General features: G+C 44.8%; 1 protein-coding gene across 21 annotated transcripts in view; it reads left to right on the forward strand.

Annotated features, from left to right (window-relative positions):
* The window catches only part of CACNA1E (calcium voltage-gated channel subunit alpha1 E), a 515,845-nt gene that overhangs the window by 201,665 nt on the left and 290,960 nt on the right, over positions 1–23,220 (forward strand). For all 21 annotated transcript variants that reach the window (XM_054247624.2, XM_054247625.2, XM_054247623.2 and 18 more), the window contains 2 exons: positions 1,703–1,809; positions 2,592–2,731. In XM_054247624.2, coding sequence (XP_054103599.2) covers positions 1,703–1,809; positions 2,592–2,731 — 247 coding nt within the window. The remainder of the gene's footprint in view (positions 1–1,702; positions 1,810–2,591; positions 2,732–23,220) is intronic.

Below are 23,220 nucleotides of genomic sequence, written 5' to 3' on the forward strand. Positions count from 1 at the left end.
GGAGAAGGCACTGCTAAATGAGGATTAAGAGAAGGACTCAGGGTTCACACACAGCCAGCATCTCAGCCCTATAGCCCCCATGCCAGCACCAAGACCAGAGCACCTGGTAAACAGCTCACATCCCATTGCATACATTTCCCCAAGCCCTCTTCCCTGCCCTCCACAGAGATGCCCTGGGTGCTAACTTAATGTTGCATTACTGCCGTAGGTAGCCTGACAGGATGGGGGGCATTGTGGGGATAGCTGTGATTTGCTCTCCTATACTCCACCAGAGGGTTCCAGGCCCTGCACCCTACACAGCCTGCCTGGGAATGTGGGGAAATAAGAACAGTACCTTTTCTTCCCTCCACTCTGCCAGATCTACTGCTTCTCTCTTCTGCCTGGATTCCAGAATCTTCTAGAGCACAGGTTGCTCAGCAATAGTTACAGTAGCAAACGTGTGTTTGTTGTAATAGTAATTATAGAATGAAATCCCAACACACAGAATGACAATGCTGGGAGCTGGTGATTCCCTCTCTCTTTCCTTTTTTTTTTTTTCCTTTGGTGAAACAGAGTCTTGGCTCTGTCTCCAGACTGGAGTACAGTGGCACGATCATGGCTCACTGCAGCCTCCACTTCCCGGGTTTGAGTGATTCCCCTGCCTCAGCCTCCTGAGTAGCTGGGACTACAGGCATGCACCACCACACCCAGCTAATTTTTATGTTTTTAGTAGAGACGGTGTTTCACTATGTTGGCCAGGATGATCTCAATCTCTTGACCTTGTGACCCGCCCATCTTGGCCCCCCAAAGTGCTAGGATTACAGGGGTGAGCCCTGCTCTCTCTCTTTTTTGACAGTCCTTCCCACCTCCCTCCAGCGTGTGGCAAAACTTTCCTGCAGGAGTATCAGGATGCTGGCACCCGAGTCATAGTCCTGTTTTTTAAAAGGGCACAGGGAGCCCCTCACCTATTTTCAAAAACATCTAACAGAAAAAAGCCTGCATTCATTCATTGAAGTGTGGTTCTTAGAGGACTGGACTTTGCTGTCCTGGATTTAGACTCATGATCAGTCTCTTTCCTACAGATGCAGATGCTTAGGAGAAAATAAGGTGGGACAAAGCAAGCCTCTCCTGGCCCCCAGAAGTACATTGCTGAATGGAATTTTAAAATAGAAGGAAGCTCACATGGAGAGAATTGTTTCTTTTCCAGGGGATCTTCTGTTACTCAGTGGAGCAGAGGTTCTAGAAGCGGGCACTCCAGTTGTGAGCCCAGAGACAGCAAGGGATTGCAGCAGCTGGCTCTGTACACAAGCATCGTTACCCAGTCCAGCAGCTTGAAGCCTGCGGAAAACGGGGCTCTGCTGTGGCATTAATTATGTTCCTTCCTTCCTTCTTCCTGCTTCCATTGTCAGTTCTGGTTATTGGATTTGTTATTGATTTCACTCAGTAACTGGAGTGTCCAACGTATGCCCAGCTATATTATGTGTTGGTTACATACATCCTTTTTTTGGAGAAGATGCTTTGTGTTCAGAGACCAGGCACAAATGTTTGTGGTTTCACAAGGTATGGACCATTCGCTGTCCTGCCTGCCTGTTTACAAAAATAAATCATGCAAACTGCACAGACACAATGCAGATTGATAGAGCTTGTGTGTTTATGGGCACAGCCATCTTGGAGGCTGCGTGTCTCTCGTTGGGTGAATTTGTTCCTTAACTCCACTTCCCCACGCCGTTTGAGTACATGATTCTGGCCACCATCATCGCCAACTGCATAGTCCTCGCTCTGGAGCAGCATCTTCCTGAGGATGACAAGACCCCCATGTCCCGAAGACTGGTATGTGCTTCCTCTCCTCCCCTTTCCCCTTTTCTTTGTCTTTTGTGGTTTCTTCTCTGCTGTATCACTCTCTTCCTACCTGTGAGTTCTGGGAGGGATTTGCTCTTTGCTGGGGACAAGTTAGTGACAGACCCCATGGGGATTTTCACAAGGAAGAGAAGAGATTACAAACACTTGTGTCTGTGCTGTGTGGCAGTCAGTGAAGAAGAAAGGGCAGGCACAGGTCCATCTTCTTCCCTCCTCTTTCCTAAGGGACTTCTGACACAAGAGGAAGGGGTGGGGGGAGTAGAGGGGAGAGGATGAAGGATGCTCAGTTCTTGTGCGTATTTGTGGTTATGAACTTTCCAATGCTTACGTCCTTATTCTCCTTAAAGAAATGAGTCACACATATAACGTATTCCCCCTAAAAAGAGCAGACAGATTGCCTGAAATCCATGTGTGTACATGCAATGAGACCCTCAAGCTTCTAACTTACGTGAAGAGCAGCAAACTCCTTCAGGGTAAAGCCAGGGCCAGCAGGGACCTTCCTGGGAAGGAGGTCTAGCTCTTGGGCATGATCCCACATCGTCCATTTCTACAGCTAGCTCCCCTGGGCCTCCCTTGCCCTGTGTACTCCTGAGTCACAGAGAACCTGCAGCCCCCCTGTCCTTAGCATCCTTGCTCCCCGCCTACACATGAGCAGGCCCAGCACAGACAACCAGGAGGGCTGGGCTATGCCTTTGTCTGTGTCTCATAAAGCACAATCCTCTTCTCACTGGTGCCTCTGCTCCTCATCTACACAGGAGAAGACAGAACCTTATTTCATTGGGATATTTTGCTTTGAAGCTGGGATCAAAATTGTAGCCTTGGGGTTCATCTTCCATAAGGGCTCGTACCTGCGCAATGGCTGGAATGTCATGGACTTCATTGTGGTCCTCAGTGGGTAAGTCCATTTTCTCTCTCTCTCTGTCGCGTGTGTGTGTGTGTATGTGTGTGTGTGAAGAGGGTTGGTGTCATGAGGTGGCCAGGGGCAAGGAACCTGGGGTGAAAAGACAGCAGTATTAGAGTAGGGGGCAGAAGACAAAGTTTCTTGAAGAAAAAGTTCAAGGCTAAGATTCCCCAGGGTGCTGGACCATAGGTCAGCCACATCAAGAGGAGGGTGAGCACTGTGTGGAGGTGGGTGTGGTGTTAGGCAGAGGCCATGGGATTCTCATGGCAGCTGCCACTTCTGGTTTTCTGTTCTGTGCTTGACTCAACGGCTGAACACCCACTTCCATGGGGAGGGGGACATTTCCCAGTGAACCTTTTCACCAAAGCAAGCAGCTTACCCCCGCCTGGGAGGCACCCCCAAGATGGGCCAAAAGATGCAGTCAAATTCACATTCTTTGAGGGTGTTGGAGAAGACCACAGCCATATTTTCTGAACTGATAATTGAGATTTGTGTTCTGACAACAGAATGTTTTATGATTTACAGATTTATTAATAGTATAAAATAGAATCATGTTAAAATGTTGGATAAATCATTCTGTGGAAATTAATGGAGTAATATGACATTGGGGCTGACCCAGTGTCACAGCAGCATATATGATGGCAGTACATTGAGTTAAATATTTGATAAATCATTCTTTGGAAATGAATATAGTATGAGGATGTTGTCTTGACCCAGTGTCTTTGGCAGCAATTGTGTTGGCCTTAGGAATGGTGTGATGGGCAGGCCTTCCCGGGCTCTTGTGGCTTCCTGTTGGTCTTTGTGTCAGGTGGCTCTTGGGGCCTGCAGGGCTGGAGACTGGGGAGTGGTCCTGTGTGGATATGGCAGCAAGTGATGTGGTCTGGAAATGCCCTTACCCAACTACTTGGCAGACAGAGTTCAAACCCATGAAGAAAAGAAGTGACTTCGAATGACAGGGAAGGGGAAATATTAGCTACTACTGTGATTGACCAAATGGAGAGAGGAGAAGAGAGGAATTGTTTTCCACGGAGGAGTCAGAGGAGTGGCAAAGGTAGGTAAAGTCTTAGAAGGAAGAGTAAGGGCTTGAGAATGATTGCATCTATTTTCTGTCGTGTGGAATAGACAGAATAGTCTTATTTTTAACCTTTACGCCATTGGGATTGAGTAAAGAGAAAACACTGAAGATGTAATGGCCTGGAATATGTAAATGGAAGCCCGTAAGCAGCCAGCCCCTCAATCTGGGAAATGGATAAATAGACAGGGATGACTATTCACGTTTAAAAATATCTGTTGCCTTACAGAAGGATTTTCTGGAAGTTTTTTTTTTCCAAAAGAAAATTCTACTACTACATTTTAAATATGGTTTAGTATATGAAGATATAGTTTCTACATAGTGTTACAGAAGTACATTGGGTAATGTTTTCAATGTCCCTAAAATAAAATAATATGTGCCATATTAGAAGAGGCCTATAGGAGAATCTGAGTCATTTGGAAATGTTGTGATTATATCTAGAAGAAAAGTGTTGTGTAAGTCACTACAGACGAACAAAAAAGAAAAAAAAAGAAAACTATTGCAATGTATATCTAATATGTTAAGTTTACGTGAGTTCTTGGTCCTGCTCAGTTCTATATGTGGCGGAGTCCCTTTGAAATTTCTTGTCTAGTTCATTTATTTTTATTTTAAGTGATTACATGTTCATTAAAGATATATGGAAAATACAGAAAAGTCAAAAGAAGAAAAAATAATTCACTGATTAAGAAAAATTCTGGATTATTTTGGGGTATCTTTTCCAGGCCTTCAATGCTAAGCAAGCTCTCTTTACATGCTTGTAATTTTGCTGCTTTTTCTGAAAATAGTATAAGCATATAACATGTTCTTGCATATTTTGGCAAAAATCTGTAATGACTGATCAGTTCATGAAATAGATGTACACATCTTGCTTCTCATTTTTGCAGTTACTTGACACTTGGATTCTTTCTGTGTTTTGCTGTGATAAATAATTATTAAAGATGCTCCAATGTATGTCTTTTGGGTGTCACATTTTACAAGGCATTTTACGAGGCATTTGACAAGGCTGAAGAAGTAATTCCGGAGGAGAATCCAGCTGTTCTGTTCTGGGGTCTGGGAACTATGATGGGTGTGAGGAGGTGCAAAAACTGGGCCATGACTGCATGAGAGAAGACTTACAGTAGATGGTGATCTCTCCGCAAATACGGGCTGCCACATGTTGTTGAAGAAGCAGATTAATAGGGACCCGCAGGTTCCACACAGCCAAGAAGGGCCCCCAGGTCCTTGCCTGCATGTCCAGGGGGTGCGTAAGAGTCAGTGCAAGTGCTGAGCTTGGCTGAGTCAGTTGTCCTGTCTGTGCTCCCTTTCCCATCCCTCACATCCTCCCTTCTTAGTGGCTCTTCAGATGTCCCTGGCTTTGTGGATTGCCTTAGCAGGCCCCTGATTTCTGTCTGAACTCACCAGACTTTGCTCCTGTTCCTCCTCCAGACCTGCTGCTTACCCTCCTCCCAGCGTGGACCATTGCCTTTCTCTGTCCTTGCCTCATGGGTGAATATGGTTCAGGCAACGAACTTGGCCCTCTCGAGATCCTCCCTGAGGGTTTTGGTTCTATCCCACAGGAATGGATGATCATATTTAGTCTTACAGTCACATGGTGCTCTCATCTACCACATTGTGTGGCTCTAAGATGCACGTTTATCATGCTGGAACTTCGCTGAAATCAGCCCGTATCTTACAATAATGGCATCATATAGCTTAATTGACAGCATGTTTTTCTTTTTTAATGCTACATAAAATTATGGGACATCTTACAATTGTTATGGTTGTAGATTCAATGACATGGGAGGCAGGCAAAGTGGACTTTAGAGATGAGTCATCTGGCACTAGAAGAGGGTAAGTTATTCGCCCAAGATCACCTGCCCCTTAATGGCAGATGCAGGAGTCAGAATGGTGCCCTTTCATCCGGGGCTGGTGTTTTGACCCCTGCCCTGTGCAGCCTCCTCTCCAGGCCACCCGTTATCCCCCTTTGTCTTCCTGACACCTGCACCTACAGCAGTCCCTGCCAACAGCTCTTCCTTCCCACCTCATCTCCAGGTGTCACCTCCCATTTTCTCCTGTGCACAGGAGGAATGACAGGTGCCTCAGGGCTGAGGCTGCACAACTTCTCAGCTCTCAGTGCTGACAGGAGGGAAGTGGGTGCTGAGGTGTCAGTCAGCTGGCTCAGTGTAAGACCTGCTGTCATTGACCTTTGCTAAGAGATGACTAGTTGAGGGGCCTGCACCCACCACATTCTGCTTGCCACCTCTGACCTCCTAAACTTTAGTATTCTTTGGCCTATAAGTTGAGGGTATGCATGGTTTGGAAAGCGCATCAATGTACATTGCTTCACCTTGTTCTCATAATGCCACAGAAAAGACCTTGTTATCCTCATTTTACAGATGAAGAAACTAAGAATCAAAGAGGGCACAGCAATTTCTAGGAGGCACTAGATCCGGGACTTGAACCCATGTCTGCTGGCTCCAAGTTCCTTCTTTGACTCTCTTTTCCCCTATACTGTCAGTTTCTTCACAGTCCCTATGGGTTATAAGGGCCTCATGGTACTAAGGCTCTGTGGCTGCAGGTTTCTTTGGTCCCCATGAGGCAGTGTGGGATGAGCTCAGGGAGGGGCATCATCAGGCAAATGTTCACTCCCAAAGGTGGCGCTTCATGTCTGGCTTGAAGGGGACAGGAGCCCCATGCGTCCATCCTGAGACTCCTCACTGTGGGCTTGGAATGAGAATCCCCGCTCTGTGGTAAAGAAGGCATGTCACTGTAACTGTCAGCACAGCGTGGTTCGATGCGTACAGAATGGATCAGCATTCCCGCTGATTTCTTCACTGATTGGCTTGTTCACCCATTCATTAATTCAGTGTAACTAGTATTGTGTCGTCAAATGCATAGGGAAATGCTAGGACTGAGAAACATGGACGTTAATGTATTTTCCTGCCTGCTGCAAGACAGTGGAATTTGCCATTCTTTTAACACATTCTTATGGAACTTGGGATCTTCCTTGCATTGGGAAAAACTCAAGCAATTCCTAACCACTTGTCAGGCCGCCTGGAGAATTCCAAATTAGTTGAAGTCGTTATTACACATTAGTCTTAAGAATAAGTTATAAAAATATAGTACCTGGATCAGATGGGCAAATGAGAAGGGAGGATGAGAGTCAAAGCCTCAGGGCTGAGGCTAAACCATGGGTAGCAACAGGGAAATGAAGGTGAGGACTGTGCCTTAGGTGCCCACTCATCTCTGTATGCCCAGTGCCTGACAGATAGTTGGTACTCAGTAAGTGCTGATTGAATTGAATTACTTGCCTGTCCCCAGATTCTCTTGTCTTTAGGAGACAAACATGAGTTCCGGGGGAAGGCTGGGGCTGAGGTTGAGAGGGATTGTCTGTTCCCAGCCTTCCCCCTTGGCCTGGCTGAGCCAGGCAGTATCTATGTCTCTCTCCTCTTCATCTACATCTGCCAGGCTGCTCATAGTCTGGCCACTCTATTAGGAAAATGAAAGCTGGGGGCTCAATTTCTAGGCCATTAAGCGATATTGGGCTTCCAGTCATCTGGGGTTATTTACCAGGTTGTCAGTGTTACGTCTTAAGGATTGCTTCCTGGGTGATGAGGGAAGAATCAGGGCTGCACAATGAAGATCTAACCTTATAGAAGTGGCTGTGGATGGGGTGGGGTTGGAGGGGTGGATAAGGAGAAGGCAGGGGTATCATGTCACCTGGCATTTACTATATAATAAAAATGGTCATTTATTGAAACATATGCCAAAGACTACACACACACACATGCACACGCACACGTACACACACACACAATTTCTAATCCTAAACATGGTACCAGGAGATGAGAATCATTAGGCTTGACTATTACCCAGTCACGTTTTACAGATGAAGAAGCCAAGGCGCAGACAATTTAAGTGACTTGCCCAAATCCAGATGGTTGGCATTATAAAGTTAGGCCAGAATTTGAACCCAGGACCATCTGCCTTCAGCATCGGCACACCTTCCCTAGGTCAGGTGACATCACTGCCTCCCAGGCTCGGCGACGGCACCAGCTGTTCCTGTGCTACTGGAGCCATTTAGTCCCCTCTCCCTATTTCCCTTAAGCGTCTTTAGGTTCAGGCCAAATAGGGAAAAGTATATTATCCCTTTCCCTCTAGAAAGTCTTTATGTTCCGTTGTGTGTCAAAGTATTGGAGAACTAGTATTGAATGTTGGTGATATTGTCTATTTTCCTACCAAAACCCCCAAGTCAGCTCAAAATACCCTCTTTCCTGAGTTTTGCCAACCTTGCATGGGAGGTCACCTGTGTTGGCTGTGTCCTTTACTGTGGAGCACATGGTGTCGACTCTGGAAGGGGCAGGTGTGTCTGCGCCTGGCTCTTCCTCCTTCCCATGCCAAGGCCATCATGCCAGGACCCAGGAGGCCACTCAGGAGCTGTTGCTGAATACCCATGTGCTGGGCACGGTGCTTGGTGTGGGTGGACTGGGGCCTAGTGTCTTCCATGGTGGTAGAGGTGGGGCCACACACCATGAGAAGCTGGAAGGGTGTCCAGCCGGGCCCTAGGGCACTGGGGAAAGCTTCTTGAAAGAAGTCACATTTAAATGAGTGTGAAGGGTAGACAGATGGGACTCAGCTGGGCAGGGAAGGAGACGAGCCCTTCTGGGAGAAAGAATGTGATGCACAAATACCCTGTGGGGGCAGCGCATGGAGAGAGGCACACAGACGGACCACAGGACACTTCTGGAAGCCTGGTGGGTGGCATGGGGAGAGCCCTGCAGAGGTTGGCAGGGGCCAGTTTAGGCCATTCTGAGGAGTCTGTATTTTAACCACAGGGCAGTGGGGAGCCACGGAAGGCTTTGAGCAGGCGGTGCACTGTTTCACTCTGAATCGGCTCTGGATATGGCACAGTCTTTTTTCTTTTTTACCGTGGAATCAACGCTGAGAAAAAGCATGGAAAAGAGTCTGGAGCCATCCCCACATCCTTTGCAGTTTGGGAGGATATGCAGAGCCAAGCAGAAAGAGGGGAGGCAGAGGAAAAGGGAGCAGGGGAGAGGAGAACTGGGAGCTGCTGTCCTCGTCCCAGCTTATTGCCAGTGGCACATGCAGAATGATTTAGCCTGAAGCCTGTTGGTAGGAGGATGCTATCTGGAGCTAAATATATATTGATAGGTATTTTTAGAGGGATTTCTGTAAGGAGGCTGCCCTAATACAAGAGTTTCCTGAGCAGCTAAAGATCGAGGAAAGCAGAGTTTTCCTCTGGGAGCACTGTCTCTCTGGGGCTGATAATGTGGGGGAGGAGTTGCGAATGCAGTCTTCGGGCCCCCAGCCCAATTTAAATCCCTGTGGTAATAGTATGATATCACTGGGTATTTATATATCATCTCCAGGCCTGGCAGGATCTCACAAACCTGTCTTTTACTTGTCCTTACTGTTCTGGGCAGGCAAAGGAGGCAGATGGGGAGCAAGGGCAGAATGGTAGAGGGAGGAGCATGAGAGATTGTCATTTAGGAGATGGGGAAACCGAGGCTGAGTGGAGTGAGGCAAGGCACTCAGAGATACTCAGCTGAGCTGGTGGATGACTAGATATTTATGTAGTGCCTTCATGCTAGGTGCTAAACCTAGCATCAGCATTATTAATGCTGACGCTGGGGAGGTCTGCAAGCCTGCAAGCCTGCAAGCCTTACTGCTTTTCAGTTCTTGCTCTCACAGCAGCATTGCCGGCTGCTCCCCTGACAGACCTCCACCTCCTCCCTGGCTTTTTGTGCGTTTCTAGCTCCACACTGGGGAGCACAACTGCCACTTGCAGCATCTCTCTCTTTTTTTTTTTTGAGATGGATTCTTGCTCTGTCGCCAGACTGGAGTGCAGTGGCGCAATCTCGGCTCACTGCAACCTCCGCCTCCTGGGTTCAAGTGATTCTTCTATGTCAGCCTCCCAAGTAGCTGGGACCACAGGCACGTGCTTCCATGCCTGGCTAATTTTTGTATTTTTTAAATAGAGACGAGGTTTCACCATGTTGGCCAGGATGGTCTTGATCCCTTGACCTCGTGATCCGCCCACCTCGGCCTCCCAAAGAACATCTCTTTTTATCAGAACATTGTTTCTGTTCCAGTTGCGTTTCCCTAGATGGACAAATGATGGAATAGAGAAGGTTAGAATATAGGTTTCTGATTCCTGGGAGAGGTGGGCAAAAGGCAAAACATGAAGCTTAAAGGCCTTTTCTTAGCTCTGTGCTGCTCATAAACTCAGTTCCTTCGGGGAGACTCTGAGTGAGAGCGCCAGTGAGTAGTTGACGGGCAGCTGAGTTGGGATTGTGCCTTGGGTGGGAGGGAGTTTCTTCTCATGTCTGCACTCTGTCTTTTTTCTATATTGAGATGCACCATTGGTTCACTCAATAGATGTATCTTGAACATCCACTGTGTTCCAGATGCAAGGCGTTGCTGTTGGGATGATTTCTCTTCCCTGAAAGGCTTCTTCTTGCCACCCCCACCCATTGACAGAAGCTCCATATGGACAGAACTGAGTGGGGCCTGAATTGGCTTTGATATCATCAAAGAGGAGGAAAAGCCACAGAGAGTGAAGAAAGCTTCAAAATCCCTGGGTGGTTTGGCTGGGGACTTTGTTTCCTGGCTTTGCATCCACTCAGGGTGATACAGGGAAAGAAGTTATGGCAAGGTGCCTTCTAACTCCGACCACTCTCCCGGGCCTGGAGCTCCCATTCTAAGGCAGTTAAATGTGTGCGTTCTTGTGCTTGTGCATGAGCGCGGTGGAAGAGGGAGGCGGGGTGAAAATTCCCAGGTATGTTTTCACACAGAGGTGGATATGACATAAATGCGAATTCTATAGATTTACAAGAATTGAGAATTAAAGGAACTGTTTACATTTCTATTCTGCAGTTGAAATACGTCTCCTCCTCTGGGTAGAGATTTGTGCACTTGTGTCTATGTTGTAAATATAGTCCACAGTTAAGTATAACTGTGTTGGTGTGAAATGTGAAAATGCAACAGCACTATTTAATGTATGTGTCACTGAAGTCGGGAAATAGCAGATATAATGAGTGCAGAGTGGTTACCAAAGGGAAGGGGCAAGGGGGGGCAGAGCAGATGTTGAGAGGAGAAAGAGGACATGATGGTTTACAAGAGAACATGTGAAGACAAGGTAAGGCTAAGGGTACTAGAGCTCAATCACTGAACTTTAGATCTTGGAGAATAATAAATGTGCCCAACATTGCCTTACTCATTATTTTTTTCTCAGAAGAGAAGACTGAGGGGCACGTTGCTAAGTAACTTGTCCAGGGTCTTTTAGATGGGGTGTGGTGAGCTGGGGCTGGGATCCCGTGTGATTCCAAATCTAGCTCTCTCTTGCAGCTATGCTCTACTACCCCTGGCATTGAGAATCTGCTGCTGCTTGGTTGTATTTAGGCCATGAAGCTGGAGGGATTAAGAAATACAATTCTCTATTATTGGCTGGAATATGTATGTGCAACTTACATGAAAACAGAGCTTAATCTCATGGACTGAGTGACTTGGGGGCTCTGGGTTCTGGTCCTGATCCTGACTTACATTCTCTCTGTCACACTGGGTGATAATGTAACCCAGCTCATCTTGGCTTTCCTTTATGAGACTTTATTTATGAAATGAAGGTAACACCTGCCTGAGCTACCCCACTAGGGTGCATGACAAGCAGATAGGATAGTGACGATGTGGATAATGACGGCTCCCATTTAACCAGGAGCTCACATGTCTTATTTTGAATACAGACAGCTTCATATGCTATATTGGCACTTGCACGTATTATTTTAAATATAGAAACATAAGGCACTGCTGGTATTATCTCCATTTTACAGGTGAGGAAACCAAAACTCAAAGAGAAGTCACTTGCTCAGTGTCAGTTACTAAGGGGAGAGATTGGTGCTTTTATTTGATTATCAGCAATTCTAAATCCCTTGCTATATCTATTGTATAGCACAGCCTCTACCGCCAAAGTGTTTTGAAAAAAAAAAAAGCAAAATACCAAATCAGTGAACAATAATATCTTCCCTCCAGGACAGTGATATTAGAAAGATAAATGTTAAAATACACATAAAGCACCCTGAGTGCTTTGAAAAAAACCAGCATATAAAAATGGAAAGTACTCAAAATACTACGATTCTATAGACCTCATTAAGAATGGTCATTTATCTCTATAAAACTTGCAACCACAGAAACAAATTTCAGTGAAACCTATTGCAAATTTTAAAACTATGGCAAGCTTAAAATGTTCCATTAGTTCTGATTTTGCCTCAGGACAGAAGTTTACTGCACATCGCACACGGGATAGGCCTTATTTCCTTTCAACGGTATATCCAGTTTTATCAGAATTAGTCAAGTCCGGCTACAGTCATTACCCATAAGAACCACAAAGACGTTCTGAGAGTCAAGGTTGAAACGAAGGCCTTCATTTTAAACTTCACCAACAAGGAAAATGTTACATTTTCTAGATTTCCATTTTTGTTTTTTGGTCTTCCTTTTCTTTGTCTTCTGAGGTGCACAAAACATACACAGGTCAGAGGGGTCAGCCCCTGTCTGCCCACATCTGGATGTGACCCAGGAAGGCTGACAATGCCCTCTTTCCTCCAGGAGGGATGCCCAGGCAGGACCCTTGTGCGGAGGAGGGGCTGACAAGTGGCCTGATGTCTGACTTCTTCCCTCTTATCTTTCATTTCCTTCCTTTTTGGCTGCCACTCTTCTGTCAGTTGCCTGGGCCTTGGTGACAGAACGTTTAGGAAGGGGGCTCAGGGCCGTGGCTTTTCTCCCTGGCCTCCCACACTAGGACAGTGACTGGGAGGCAGAGTGACAAGTGTGGCTGCTTCACATGTCAGATGCATTGGCAATGATTTACATCACTGTGAGGATCCCTGCATCTCATCTTCTTCCCACCAGCCCTCTGGGGCCCAGCTGGCCTTGGAGAGTCCTTCCCTAGTCCAGGTCAGCATGACTAGCCATGGGAGAGCTCAATCTGAAATAGAACTGAAACTGACCTGGTTTGGGGTATCTTTGCTGTTGAATCTTAGTCACAATTCTGGGTGAGGGGGAAACAACCAGAAAGAAGCCCTCTCAGGGCTAGGCATGCCTAATACCCATATATGAAGCTCTGAATTGTGGTTGGGGGGTGAAACAGAGTCAGGAGAAGACAGGAGGGAAGGAAGCATAGAGGCAGCAGTATTAGTTGAGCACATCCTGTGTTCAAACATTGCGCTGACTGCTAGGCACACAGCACTGGATGGAAATATAGCCTCTGCTCATAGCCTGCTGTACAGCAGAGAAGACAGATATTTAATTTAATTGTGTATACTGTGCTGCATAGGAGAAGAGTTAGGGTGCTAGGAGAACTTTTCACTGGGACCCTAACCTAATTTGAGACCTGAAGACTGAGTTGCACTTAGCTAGGATGAGATGAAAAGAGCAATGGGGACAGGATGAGGAGAGTTCCAGGCAGAGGGTAGGGCAGCTGTGCAGCGCTGGAGATGGGGAAGGCCATGGCAGGTCTGGGGAGCAAAAAGAAGGCTGGAGGGGCCCACAGTGATTGTAACCTGAGAGGGGTTGGAAAGCAGGCAGGGGCTATACCATTCAGGGCCTCATTGGCATGTCCAGGAATGTTCAGTGGGAGGCCATTGAATGGTTTGAAACAGGAAAGTGAACAGATTTGCAGGAGAGAGCCACAATGTTTGCAGAGCAGAAGATAGAACAAGTTGCCCAAATGACTCCGTGTCTTCTCAGAATTAGGGACATAGGATTAAGGTCCTCAGAGTCCCTTTCTTCCCTCTTGCCTCCTCCTTCCAAAATCAGCCCTTAACTATAATTTTGTTTAACTAATTGGAAATGTACCAAAACCCAGTCTATAGACCTTATAATCCAGCCCAGCACATGCTAAAGATTGGTTAACCTGCCCAGAGTGGAGACATAGTCCCTAGCCCTCTGAGATTACACTCTGAGCATCTCCTACTGATTCAAACAATAGGTAAGAATTGACGAGTGTGTGGGCTTTTATTTTTGGTATTCAGCAGAGAAATTATTTTAAAAATTCTTTGTTGAGAACATTGCTATATGATTATTATGATTTTTATTTTTCTGATAGAACAATAGTCAAAAGATCAAGCCAACCCACATGCTTGTTTATGGGATGTTTCTCTTTTTCCTGTTCCCAAAACCCATGACGCATTGTAATGCTGAATCTGGATTCTAACTGAATTCTAGTTAATAACCCCTGAAAATATAACGTTTTGTGATTTAGGGGCCCTTACATCCTTCCAGTGAGGAGCTCAAAGTGCTTTGTGAGTTACGTTCTACTTACTCATTTGGAAAAGGGAAATAGAGCATCCCAGTTCTCTTTCCAACTAAGTGTTGTATTCTCTGTTCTGGAGACAGGTCACCCAGATACATCCTTCACGTATGGACTCTGGTGGTAGAGATGGGAGGGAGGAAATGCTCACCCCGGTCTCTTCTCCTGCTCACTTCCATTCCACATCCCCTCTTCAGATGAGTGCAGCCAACTCTTTAATGTGTTAGTTTCTTCCTCCCCATGCTTCTGCTGTCCTTTTCTTACTCTCCCTAATCCTTCCCTGTTTTCATTTTACATTCTGTTCTGAAATAGAAGACTTGGGGAGTCTGGGGTAGATGCCGCAGAGTGTGGTACATGGTGCTGTGGTTGTGGTGTGTGTGAGAGTTAATTCTGACCAAGGCCTTTTTAGAACTTGTCTATTAGACTCTGACATCCAGTCCTTCTTCTCCAATAAACAAATTCAAGTATGGGGTGGGATCTCCCTACTGGGAATCTGATCAGGTCAAGGCTTGACCAGCTAGTACTGCAAATAAAGGAGGAGGAACTTCCAGTGATTTCCACTCCCCCAAGCTGTGACTGGTCTGAATACTAAGCCACAAGAAATCACCTGCAAGCCCTAGCTGTTTCCTGAATGAAGTTTCCCACAACTACGTACCTAGTGTATTTTTAGTGTGGATGCTATTGTGATTTCTAAACTGTAAATACATCAAAACATGTTGTTGAATAAATAGTATTGTTTGCTTTTTTAATTTATTCCGTATTGCATAGCGGTTAACAATTTGAGCTTCATAGACAAGCAAACATGAATTCACTGTTTACTAGTTCTGTGGTTATGGACAGGTGACCCAGGTTCTGTTAAGTCTCAGTGTCTCCATCTACACAGAAAAAGGAATGGCTCTGGGTAGTATCAATTATGGAACCACATTGTTAAGGGACTATGGTAATTGAAATAACTCCTCCAAGGGTTGTGTAGTGGGTCTTAAATAACTGACATTAAAAAAAGAGGCTCACACTTGAAAGAATGAGAATTGCTGGCTCAGTGTAACTAAGCCACTGATATGAAAGGAGGATATGAGGCCCAGAGCTGCAGTGTGTGCCCCATACTCTTACCTCTAGTTGGAAGGTGGAAATCAGGCTTTTGCCTATGGCTAAGGCCTGATTTTAGTCAGGCCGATCTTCAGTCTTGTGTAGGGGAGTGTCGGTGAAAGTAGAAGCAGAAGTTAGATACAGTGCTTCACTCATGAGCTGAACAGTCTAATTGGAGCTCATGAGATGTGCGGCCCATATTTGATTTTTGGTATTTGGTAGTGGAGGTGGGGGGGTTGGGACCAAGCAGCTGTCATCCTCTTGGGAAGCCATGCTGTCCCCAGTACGTGACACCCGAAGTCTCCTTGCCAGTGAGGCCCCACCAGCCCATACTGGTATGAGTTAGGTTGCTCATGCAGAGCCATTTCTCAGCCATTATTCCTGTTTGCCTTTTCACAAAGTGAGCGGGCTTGTGCTCCTTCCTTAGCCAGACTAATGAAAGAAAGATACTCACGTTTCCATGTGGTGGTTTTATTTTTTTAGATTTTATATTTGTATGGGAAATTCTAGAAAAGTGAAAAAATTATAAATAAATGGGATCTTTCCTTTAAAAAAAAAAAGAGCACTCTGATTGGAGTAGAATGTATGTGTGGTCCTAAGGCAGCTGGAAACAATGTGATCAGTACAGAGCTTACTTCCAGATTGACTGGTCCAGGATCTAGGAGTGACTAGAAGGTAAGGATGCCATCAGTTGGGCCAGTACGCCTGATCTCTGCCCACAGCTGGGAATTCCACAGCCAGCCCGGGTTTCATTGTCTTTCACCATCATCAGAATTGGCTTCTTGGATAGTAGTCCTTTATTGATTGTTTGCCACCTTTCCTTAACCCCACGTGTTGTCCTACTGACCTAAGAGAAAACATATATTTTCTTTGAGCTTTTGTAGTTTGAATATACATCTTGATTTGATTACTGCTTGAGAGAGGACAGTGTCTTAGTCTGTTTGTGTTACGATAAAGGAATACCCGACGCTGAGTGACTTATAAAGAAAAGAGCTTTATTTGGCTCATGGTTTTCTGCAAGCCGTACAGGAAGCATTGCACCAGCATCTGCTTCTGGTGAGGGCCTCAGGCTGCTGCCACTCATGGCTGAAGGTGAAGGGGAGCCAGCATGCGCAGAGATCACATGGCAGGAAAAGAAGCAAGAGAGAAAGGAGGGAAGGTGTCAGGTTCTTTAAACAACCAGCTCTTGTGGGAACTAATAGAATAGAAACTCATTCACCACCCTCCCACTGCCCCCAGAGAGGGCATTAATCTATTTATGAGAGACTCTCCTCATGACCCAAACACTTCCCATTAGGCCCCACCTCCAATATTAAGAATCAGATTTCAACATGGGATTTGGAGGGGTCAGGCTTCTAAACTGTAATGGAGAGCAGCGTTCAGTCTTTTTAAAGATATGTTTCTGTTCTCTGAAATTCAACAATGGAAGTTTATAGATTTATAGTAAGCCTGAACAGGGCAAGAAGTATAATACAGTCTACGAGGGCTCTTGACATCCTTGGTCCTTGCTGCTGGAGAATTTGGGGAGTGAGAAGAGGCTGCTGGTGTTCTTTCAACAGATTTCCCTTAGCAATACTTCTTTTCCATTCATCCATCCTACAAGCCATTATGTATTATTTACTAAGTACCTTACTGAGTGCCAGACATTATATTAGATACCGACTATTAATAGCAATGAACAACTATTACGGTCCTTATCTACATGGATCTTACCATCAATCCAGACTTGGACTGCTCTTTATGGGGAAGTAGTGGTTTCATAAATGTGTACCTTTCTATTACCAACATCAAATCATCTTGATAATGTACCCTTGGTGGAAAGACTAAGGACTTTATTGCTGGGCAGACCTCAGCTTGAACTTCAGCTTTGCCACTCAGGAGTCATTTTGGGCAAGTTATTTAACAGAGACTCATTTTTAAAATCTAAAATAACTTTGCAGTATTTATGTACTAGATTGAGCAGGGTTAGATGTTCTAACAGCCCCCCAATTTCAATGGGTTAACATAGCAGGTTTCCCTCGTGCTCCTTGAACAGGCCAGTGTGTTCTTAAGAGTGCTGCTGGCTTCACTCCACTTGGTGATGTAGAAACCCAGGCTCCTTCTATCTGGTAGCTCTGCTGTCCTCTAGGATCCTCTAGGATCTCTTGAAGGGTTTATGTCCCTTCAAGAGAAGTGGAAAGAGAGAGTGAGAATAAGGCATACTCCTTAAATGTATTGATATAGAACTGATAACATATTACTTCTATTCACATCCCATTGACAAGGAGTAGCCACGTGGCTCAGCCTAGTTGCAGGTGAGACTGGGAACTCTAACCCCTAATTGGACAGCTGCTCCTAGTGACAGCCTTACCCTGTGGAAAGGAGAGCATCAATTTTGGAGGACAGTAGCGATCTGAGGGTTAAATAAGAAAATGTACATAAATTGTCAGATGCATAGGAGACATATAATAAATGTATTCTAATTATTAGTAACATCCATTGAGTTGATAAATATTTACTATGTGTGTATAAAAAATTTTGCTAAGTATTGAAGCCACAAAGATAAATAATAAGATACCTGTCCCCAAGGAACTTTAAGTCTGATGTGTGTGTGTGTGTGTGTGTGTGTATAATTTTCATTTGAGCTCGACATCATTTGATCATTAGAAAAAACTAGGAATAAATGTGCTCCACTCTGTACAATCAGCTTTCTGTCTGTCCACCTATCCTCCTTTCATTGAATGGTTCCTGTGTATAAGGCCTAGCGATGAGCAGTAGGAGGGACAGCAGTAGAGTTAAGTAGGAAAGAGATGGAACATCATTGGGAATGTGGTTTCACTTTGCCCCAGTGTAGCAACTGTTGATACACTAGATGCTGGTTAAGTAGCTACTGAATTGTTTTTGCTGCCTCTCTTAATCAAGCTTTGAAGATAAGAAAGAGAAACAATTAGTTTATTTCATATTTTTTTTACATTTTTTGTTGCTTATTTTTGTCTTCTTCAACATAGCAAAGCCCAGAGGTAGTCAGCCAGCCGAGGCTGTATATAAAATGTCCATGTTGGTGGCCTGGAGATCACCGCTGGTTTTAGCTGTCCAACTCTAAACTCTGTAGTCTAGTGAAACAGAGGATCAGGAGCCAGTTTCAGAGGGAAAACCAGCTTTTCTATGTACGAATTTCTTTTCTATCCTTAGCCTGCACAAAGAAGGTTGAGAAATCAGAAGTTTAATTATGAGCTGTGTACAGCTACAGCAAATAAAGTCAGTAGTAAATTAAATGGTTGTCGTGAGTCTTTGGAGAAGGATTTCTTATTGTGTCCATAGATTGGAGTGGTCTTTGAGGATGTTAATTACGTTGCTCCTTTTTGCAGTTTCTTACCTGCCTTCTATATGGGGTAATTGGGTCTAGGGGAGCAGTCTTTTTCCATGGAAAATGGCCAGTTTGGTCTCAGGTTTATGACCATAAGAAAAGGAGTTTCAGAAAGCAGTTGCCCAAATTTTTCAGCCTCCTTGATATTTGCAATGTGCAATTCTGGAAAAGGGCTCCTTAATTCACAAATTGGCCTTTGTTGTAGGGATGCTAGGTCAGGAGGCAGGGAGGGGAATAATGGAAAAGAGAGCTGAGATCACCTAGTTGTTCAAGACTGCTGAGTTAATTAATAGCTGATAGTCGGCGCTAGTCACTGCATTAAACATTTCAAAGCATTTTAAAAAAATTCTTGACAACATCCCTGTGAGATAGATGCTATCATAATCACTGCTAGATGAGGAAACCAGGGCTTAGGTGGTTCAGTAATTTCCCCCATATCATGCTGCCGACAGTTAGTTGGTGGAGTCAGGATTCCCATGAGGAAGTCTGACTCCAGAGCCCAGGTTTCTGACCATGATGCTACACTGCTTTCCTAATTTATACATCCAGTGGCTACATGCTCTGAATTTTTTTTACTTAATTAGCAAAAGTGCATCTTAATTAACAAAAGTGAAAAGATGTATCTGTTAGTTTGGATGTCAAAATCCATCCAGAGGAACATAAAACTCACTACTCGGTTTTAGTTACTGGAAAAATGGCTACTGTTGAAGGAGATTAAGAAAACAATAGATTATTGGATTTTCTATGTCGTTTTGATCTCGAAATCATTTTAGACATATTGTCCATTTAGCCTTTTAACAATGGGTTAGAATTACAACACAAGACAGCCTGGCAAGATGTAAGGAACAAAAGCTCTGGCATTGCATAGTTCTGTATGTGAAGTCTGCTTCTGGCTCTGTGACACTGAGCAAGTAACCTCTCAGCCTCAATTTCCTCATTGGGAAATGAAGGATACAGGGTTTTTCTGAGTATTTTATGAGGCTAACCTGCTATGATACATGTTGAACATTTGAAACGGTGCTCTGCACATAATAGATTTTCAACAATAGTACCTTTATCCTTTTCTAGTTTATTGGTGAGTAAAGGGAAGCACATAATGAACAAATATATTCTCTGAGTTACTCTAGTCCCCTCCCCATCCCAGAAACTTGCTCTGGCTGGGATGAAGTTGTTGTGCTTTTATTTTCAATCTGTTGCTACTTGTACTGAATTATACTAGCTTCTAGAACATACTAAATCTTGAGTAGGTGTCTCAGTCCATTTGGGCAGCTATATCAAAAGTATTGTAGACCAGGTGGTTTATAAACAACTGAAATTTGTTTCTCAACATTCTGGAGTCTTGGAAGTCCATGATCAAAGCAGATTCAATGCCTGGCAGGGGCCCCTTTCCTGGCTTCTGGATAGCTCTCTGTGTCCTTACATGGAAGAAGAGGTGAGGGAGCTCTCTGGTGTCTCTTTTATAAGGACACTAATCCCATATAAGAGCAGAGTCCTCATGACCTAATACCTTCTAAAGGCCCAGCCTCCAAATATCATCCCGTTGGGGATTAGGTTTCAACACACGGATTTTTGGGATATACAAACATTCAGTCTATTACAGTGGGCTTTAGAGTCCTGGAATCTCTCCATATTTGATCTGTATTTATAGTTTATCTTGATATAGATTTCAAAGTATAATTTAATACCTATACTCATTTCTTATACTTATCTACTGAATTATCAAATTCCTGTGCTGGAGATCATTTTTTATGTGTTTCATTTTACTTCCCATCTTTCCACTTCTGATATGGTTTGACTGTGTCCCCACCCAAATCTCAACTTGAATTCTATCTCCCACACTTTCCACATGTTGTGGGAGGGACCCAGAATAAGGCAATTGAATCATGAGGGCTGGTCTTTTCCATGCTATTCTTGTGATAGTGAATAAGTCTCATGAGATCTGAGGGGTTTCCACTTTTGCTTCTTCCTAATTTTTCTCTTCCCACCGCCATTTAAGAAGTGCCTTTTGCCTCTTGCCATGATTCTGAGGCCTCCCAGCCAAGTGGAACTGTAAGTCTAATTAAAGCTCTTTTTGTTCCCAGTTCAGGTATCTCTTCATCAGCCACATAAAAATGAACTAATGGAGTAAATCGGTACCAGGAGTAGGGTGTTGCTGAAAAGGTTCCTGAAAATGTGGAAGCAATTTTGGAACTGGGTAACAGGCAGAGGTTGGAACAGTTTAAAGGGCTCAGAAGAAGATAGGAAAATGTGGGAAAGTTTGGAACCTCCTAGATATTTGTTGAATAGCTTTGACAAAAATGCTGGTAGTGATATGAACAATAAGGTCCAGGCTGAGGTTGTCTCAGGTGGAGATGAGGAATTTTGTTGGGAACTGGAGCAGAGGTGACTCTTGTTACATTTTAGCAAAGAGACTGGCTGCATTTTGCCCCTGCCCTAGAGATTTGTGGAACTTTGAACTTGAGAGAGATGATTTAGGGTATCTGGTTGAAGAAATTTCTAAGCAGCAAAGCATTCAAAAGGTGACCTAGGTGCTATCCAAAGTATCTATTTTAAAAGGGAAACAGAGCATAAAAGTTCAGGACATTTGCAGCCTGCCAATGCAGTAGAAAAGAAAAACCCAGTTTTTGAGGAGAACTTCATGCTGGCTGCAGAAATTTGCATAAGTAGCAGGGAGCCTAACATTAATGCCCAAAACTATGGGGAAAATTTCTCCAGGCCATGTCAGAGACCTTCACAGCAGCCCTTCCCATCACAGGCCCTGAGGCCCAGGAGGAAAAAGTGGTTTTGTGGGCTGGGCCCAGGGTCCTCATACTGTGTGCAGTCTAGGGACTTGGTGTCCTGTGTCCCAGATGCTCCAGCCATGGCTGAAAGGGGCCAATGTAAAGCTCAGGCTGTGGCTTCAGAGGGTGGAAGCCCCAAGACTTGGCAGCTTCCATGTAGTGTTGAGCCTGAGGGTACACAGAAGTCAAGAATTGAGGTTTGGGAACCTCCACCTAGATTTCAGAAGATGTATGGAAATGCCTGGATGCCCAGGCAGAAGTTAGCTGCAGAGGCGGGGCGCTCATGGAGAACCTGTACTAGGGCAGTGCAGAAGGGAAATGTGGGATTGGAGCCCCCACATGGAGTCCTACTGAGGCACTGCCTAGTGGAACTGTGAGAAGAGAGCCACCATCCTCCAGACCCCAGAATGGTAGCTCCACTGACAGCTTGTACCATGTGCCTAGAAAAGCTGCAGACACTCAATGCTAACCATGAAAGCAGCCAAGAGGGAGGCTGTACCCCGCAAAGCCACAGGGGTGGAGCTGCCCCAAACCATAGGAACCTACCTTTTGCATCAGTGTTACCTGGATGTGAGACCTGAAGTCACAGGAGATCATTTTGGAGTTTTAAACTGTGACTGCCCCACTGGGTTTCAGGCTTGTATGGGCCCTGCAAATGCTTTGTTTTGGCCAATTTCTCCCATTTGGGATGGCTATATTTACCCAATACCTGTACCCCCATTGTATCTAGGAAGTAACTAACTTGCTTTTGATTTTACAGGCTCATAGGCAGAAGGAACTTGCCTTACCTCAAATAAGACTTTGGACTGTGGACTTTTGGGTTAAGCTGAAATGAGTTAAGACTTTGGGGAGCTGTTGGGAAGGCATGATTGATTTTGAAATGTGCAGACATGAAATTTGGAGGGGTCAGCGTGGAATAATATGGTTTGGCTGTGTCCCCATGCAAATTTCAACTTGAATTATATCTCCCAGAATTCCCACATGTTGTGGGAGGGGCCCAGGGTAGGTAATTGAATCATGAGGGCTAGTCTTTCCCATCCTATTCTCATGATAGTGAATAAGTCTCACAAGATCTGGTGGGTTTATCAGGGGTTTCCACTTTTACTTCTTCCTAATTTTTCTCTTGCTGCTGCCACATTAAGAAGTGCCATTCACCTCCCATTGTGATTCTGAGGCCTCCCCAGCCATGTGGAACTGTAAGTCCAATTAAACCTCTTTTTGTTTCCAGTTTCAGGTACGTCTTTATCAGCTGTGAAAATGAACTAATATAACTTGTTTACAGGCTTGTAAGCATCCATATACATACAGCACTAAATTTGATGCTGAGTATATAGTAGATTTTTAATACGCTGACTGTTTGACTGTGAAACTCAGTTGATTCCAGTGAGAAATTATGTGTTGTAGTGGAAAGCCCACCTAGACCCAAATTGTTTGAATCCTGGTAGTGGTCCTTATTGGTATGACTATAGCAATAGTTGCTTAACCTTCTTGAGTCTTTTTTTTTTTTTTTTTTGAGACGGAGTTTTGCTCTTGTTACCTAGGCTGGAGTGCAATGGCGCGATCTCAGCTCACTGCAACCTCTGCCTCCTGGGTTCAAGCAATTCTCCTGCCTTAGCCTCCCGAGTAGCTGGGACTACAGACGCGTGCCACTATGCCCCGCTAATTTTTGTATTTTTAGTAGAGACAGGGTTTCACCATGTTGACCAGGATGGTCTCCATCTCTTGACCTTGTGATCCACCTGCCTTGGCCTCCCAAAGTGCTGGGATTACAGGCGTGAGCCACCACGCCCGGCCAAGTCTTAATTCAAAATTAGATAGCAATACTAGCTTACAGAACCATTGAAGAGACCAAATGGAATGGCACGTGTGAAAATGCCTGGTAACTTCACTGTTGCTTGT

Source organism: Callithrix jacchus, chromosome 18 (assembly GCF_049354715.1).
Source record: "Callithrix jacchus isolate 240 chromosome 18, calJac240_pri, whole genome shotgun sequence".
Taxonomy (NCBI): Eukaryota; Metazoa; Chordata; class Mammalia; order Primates; family Cebidae; genus Callithrix; species Callithrix jacchus.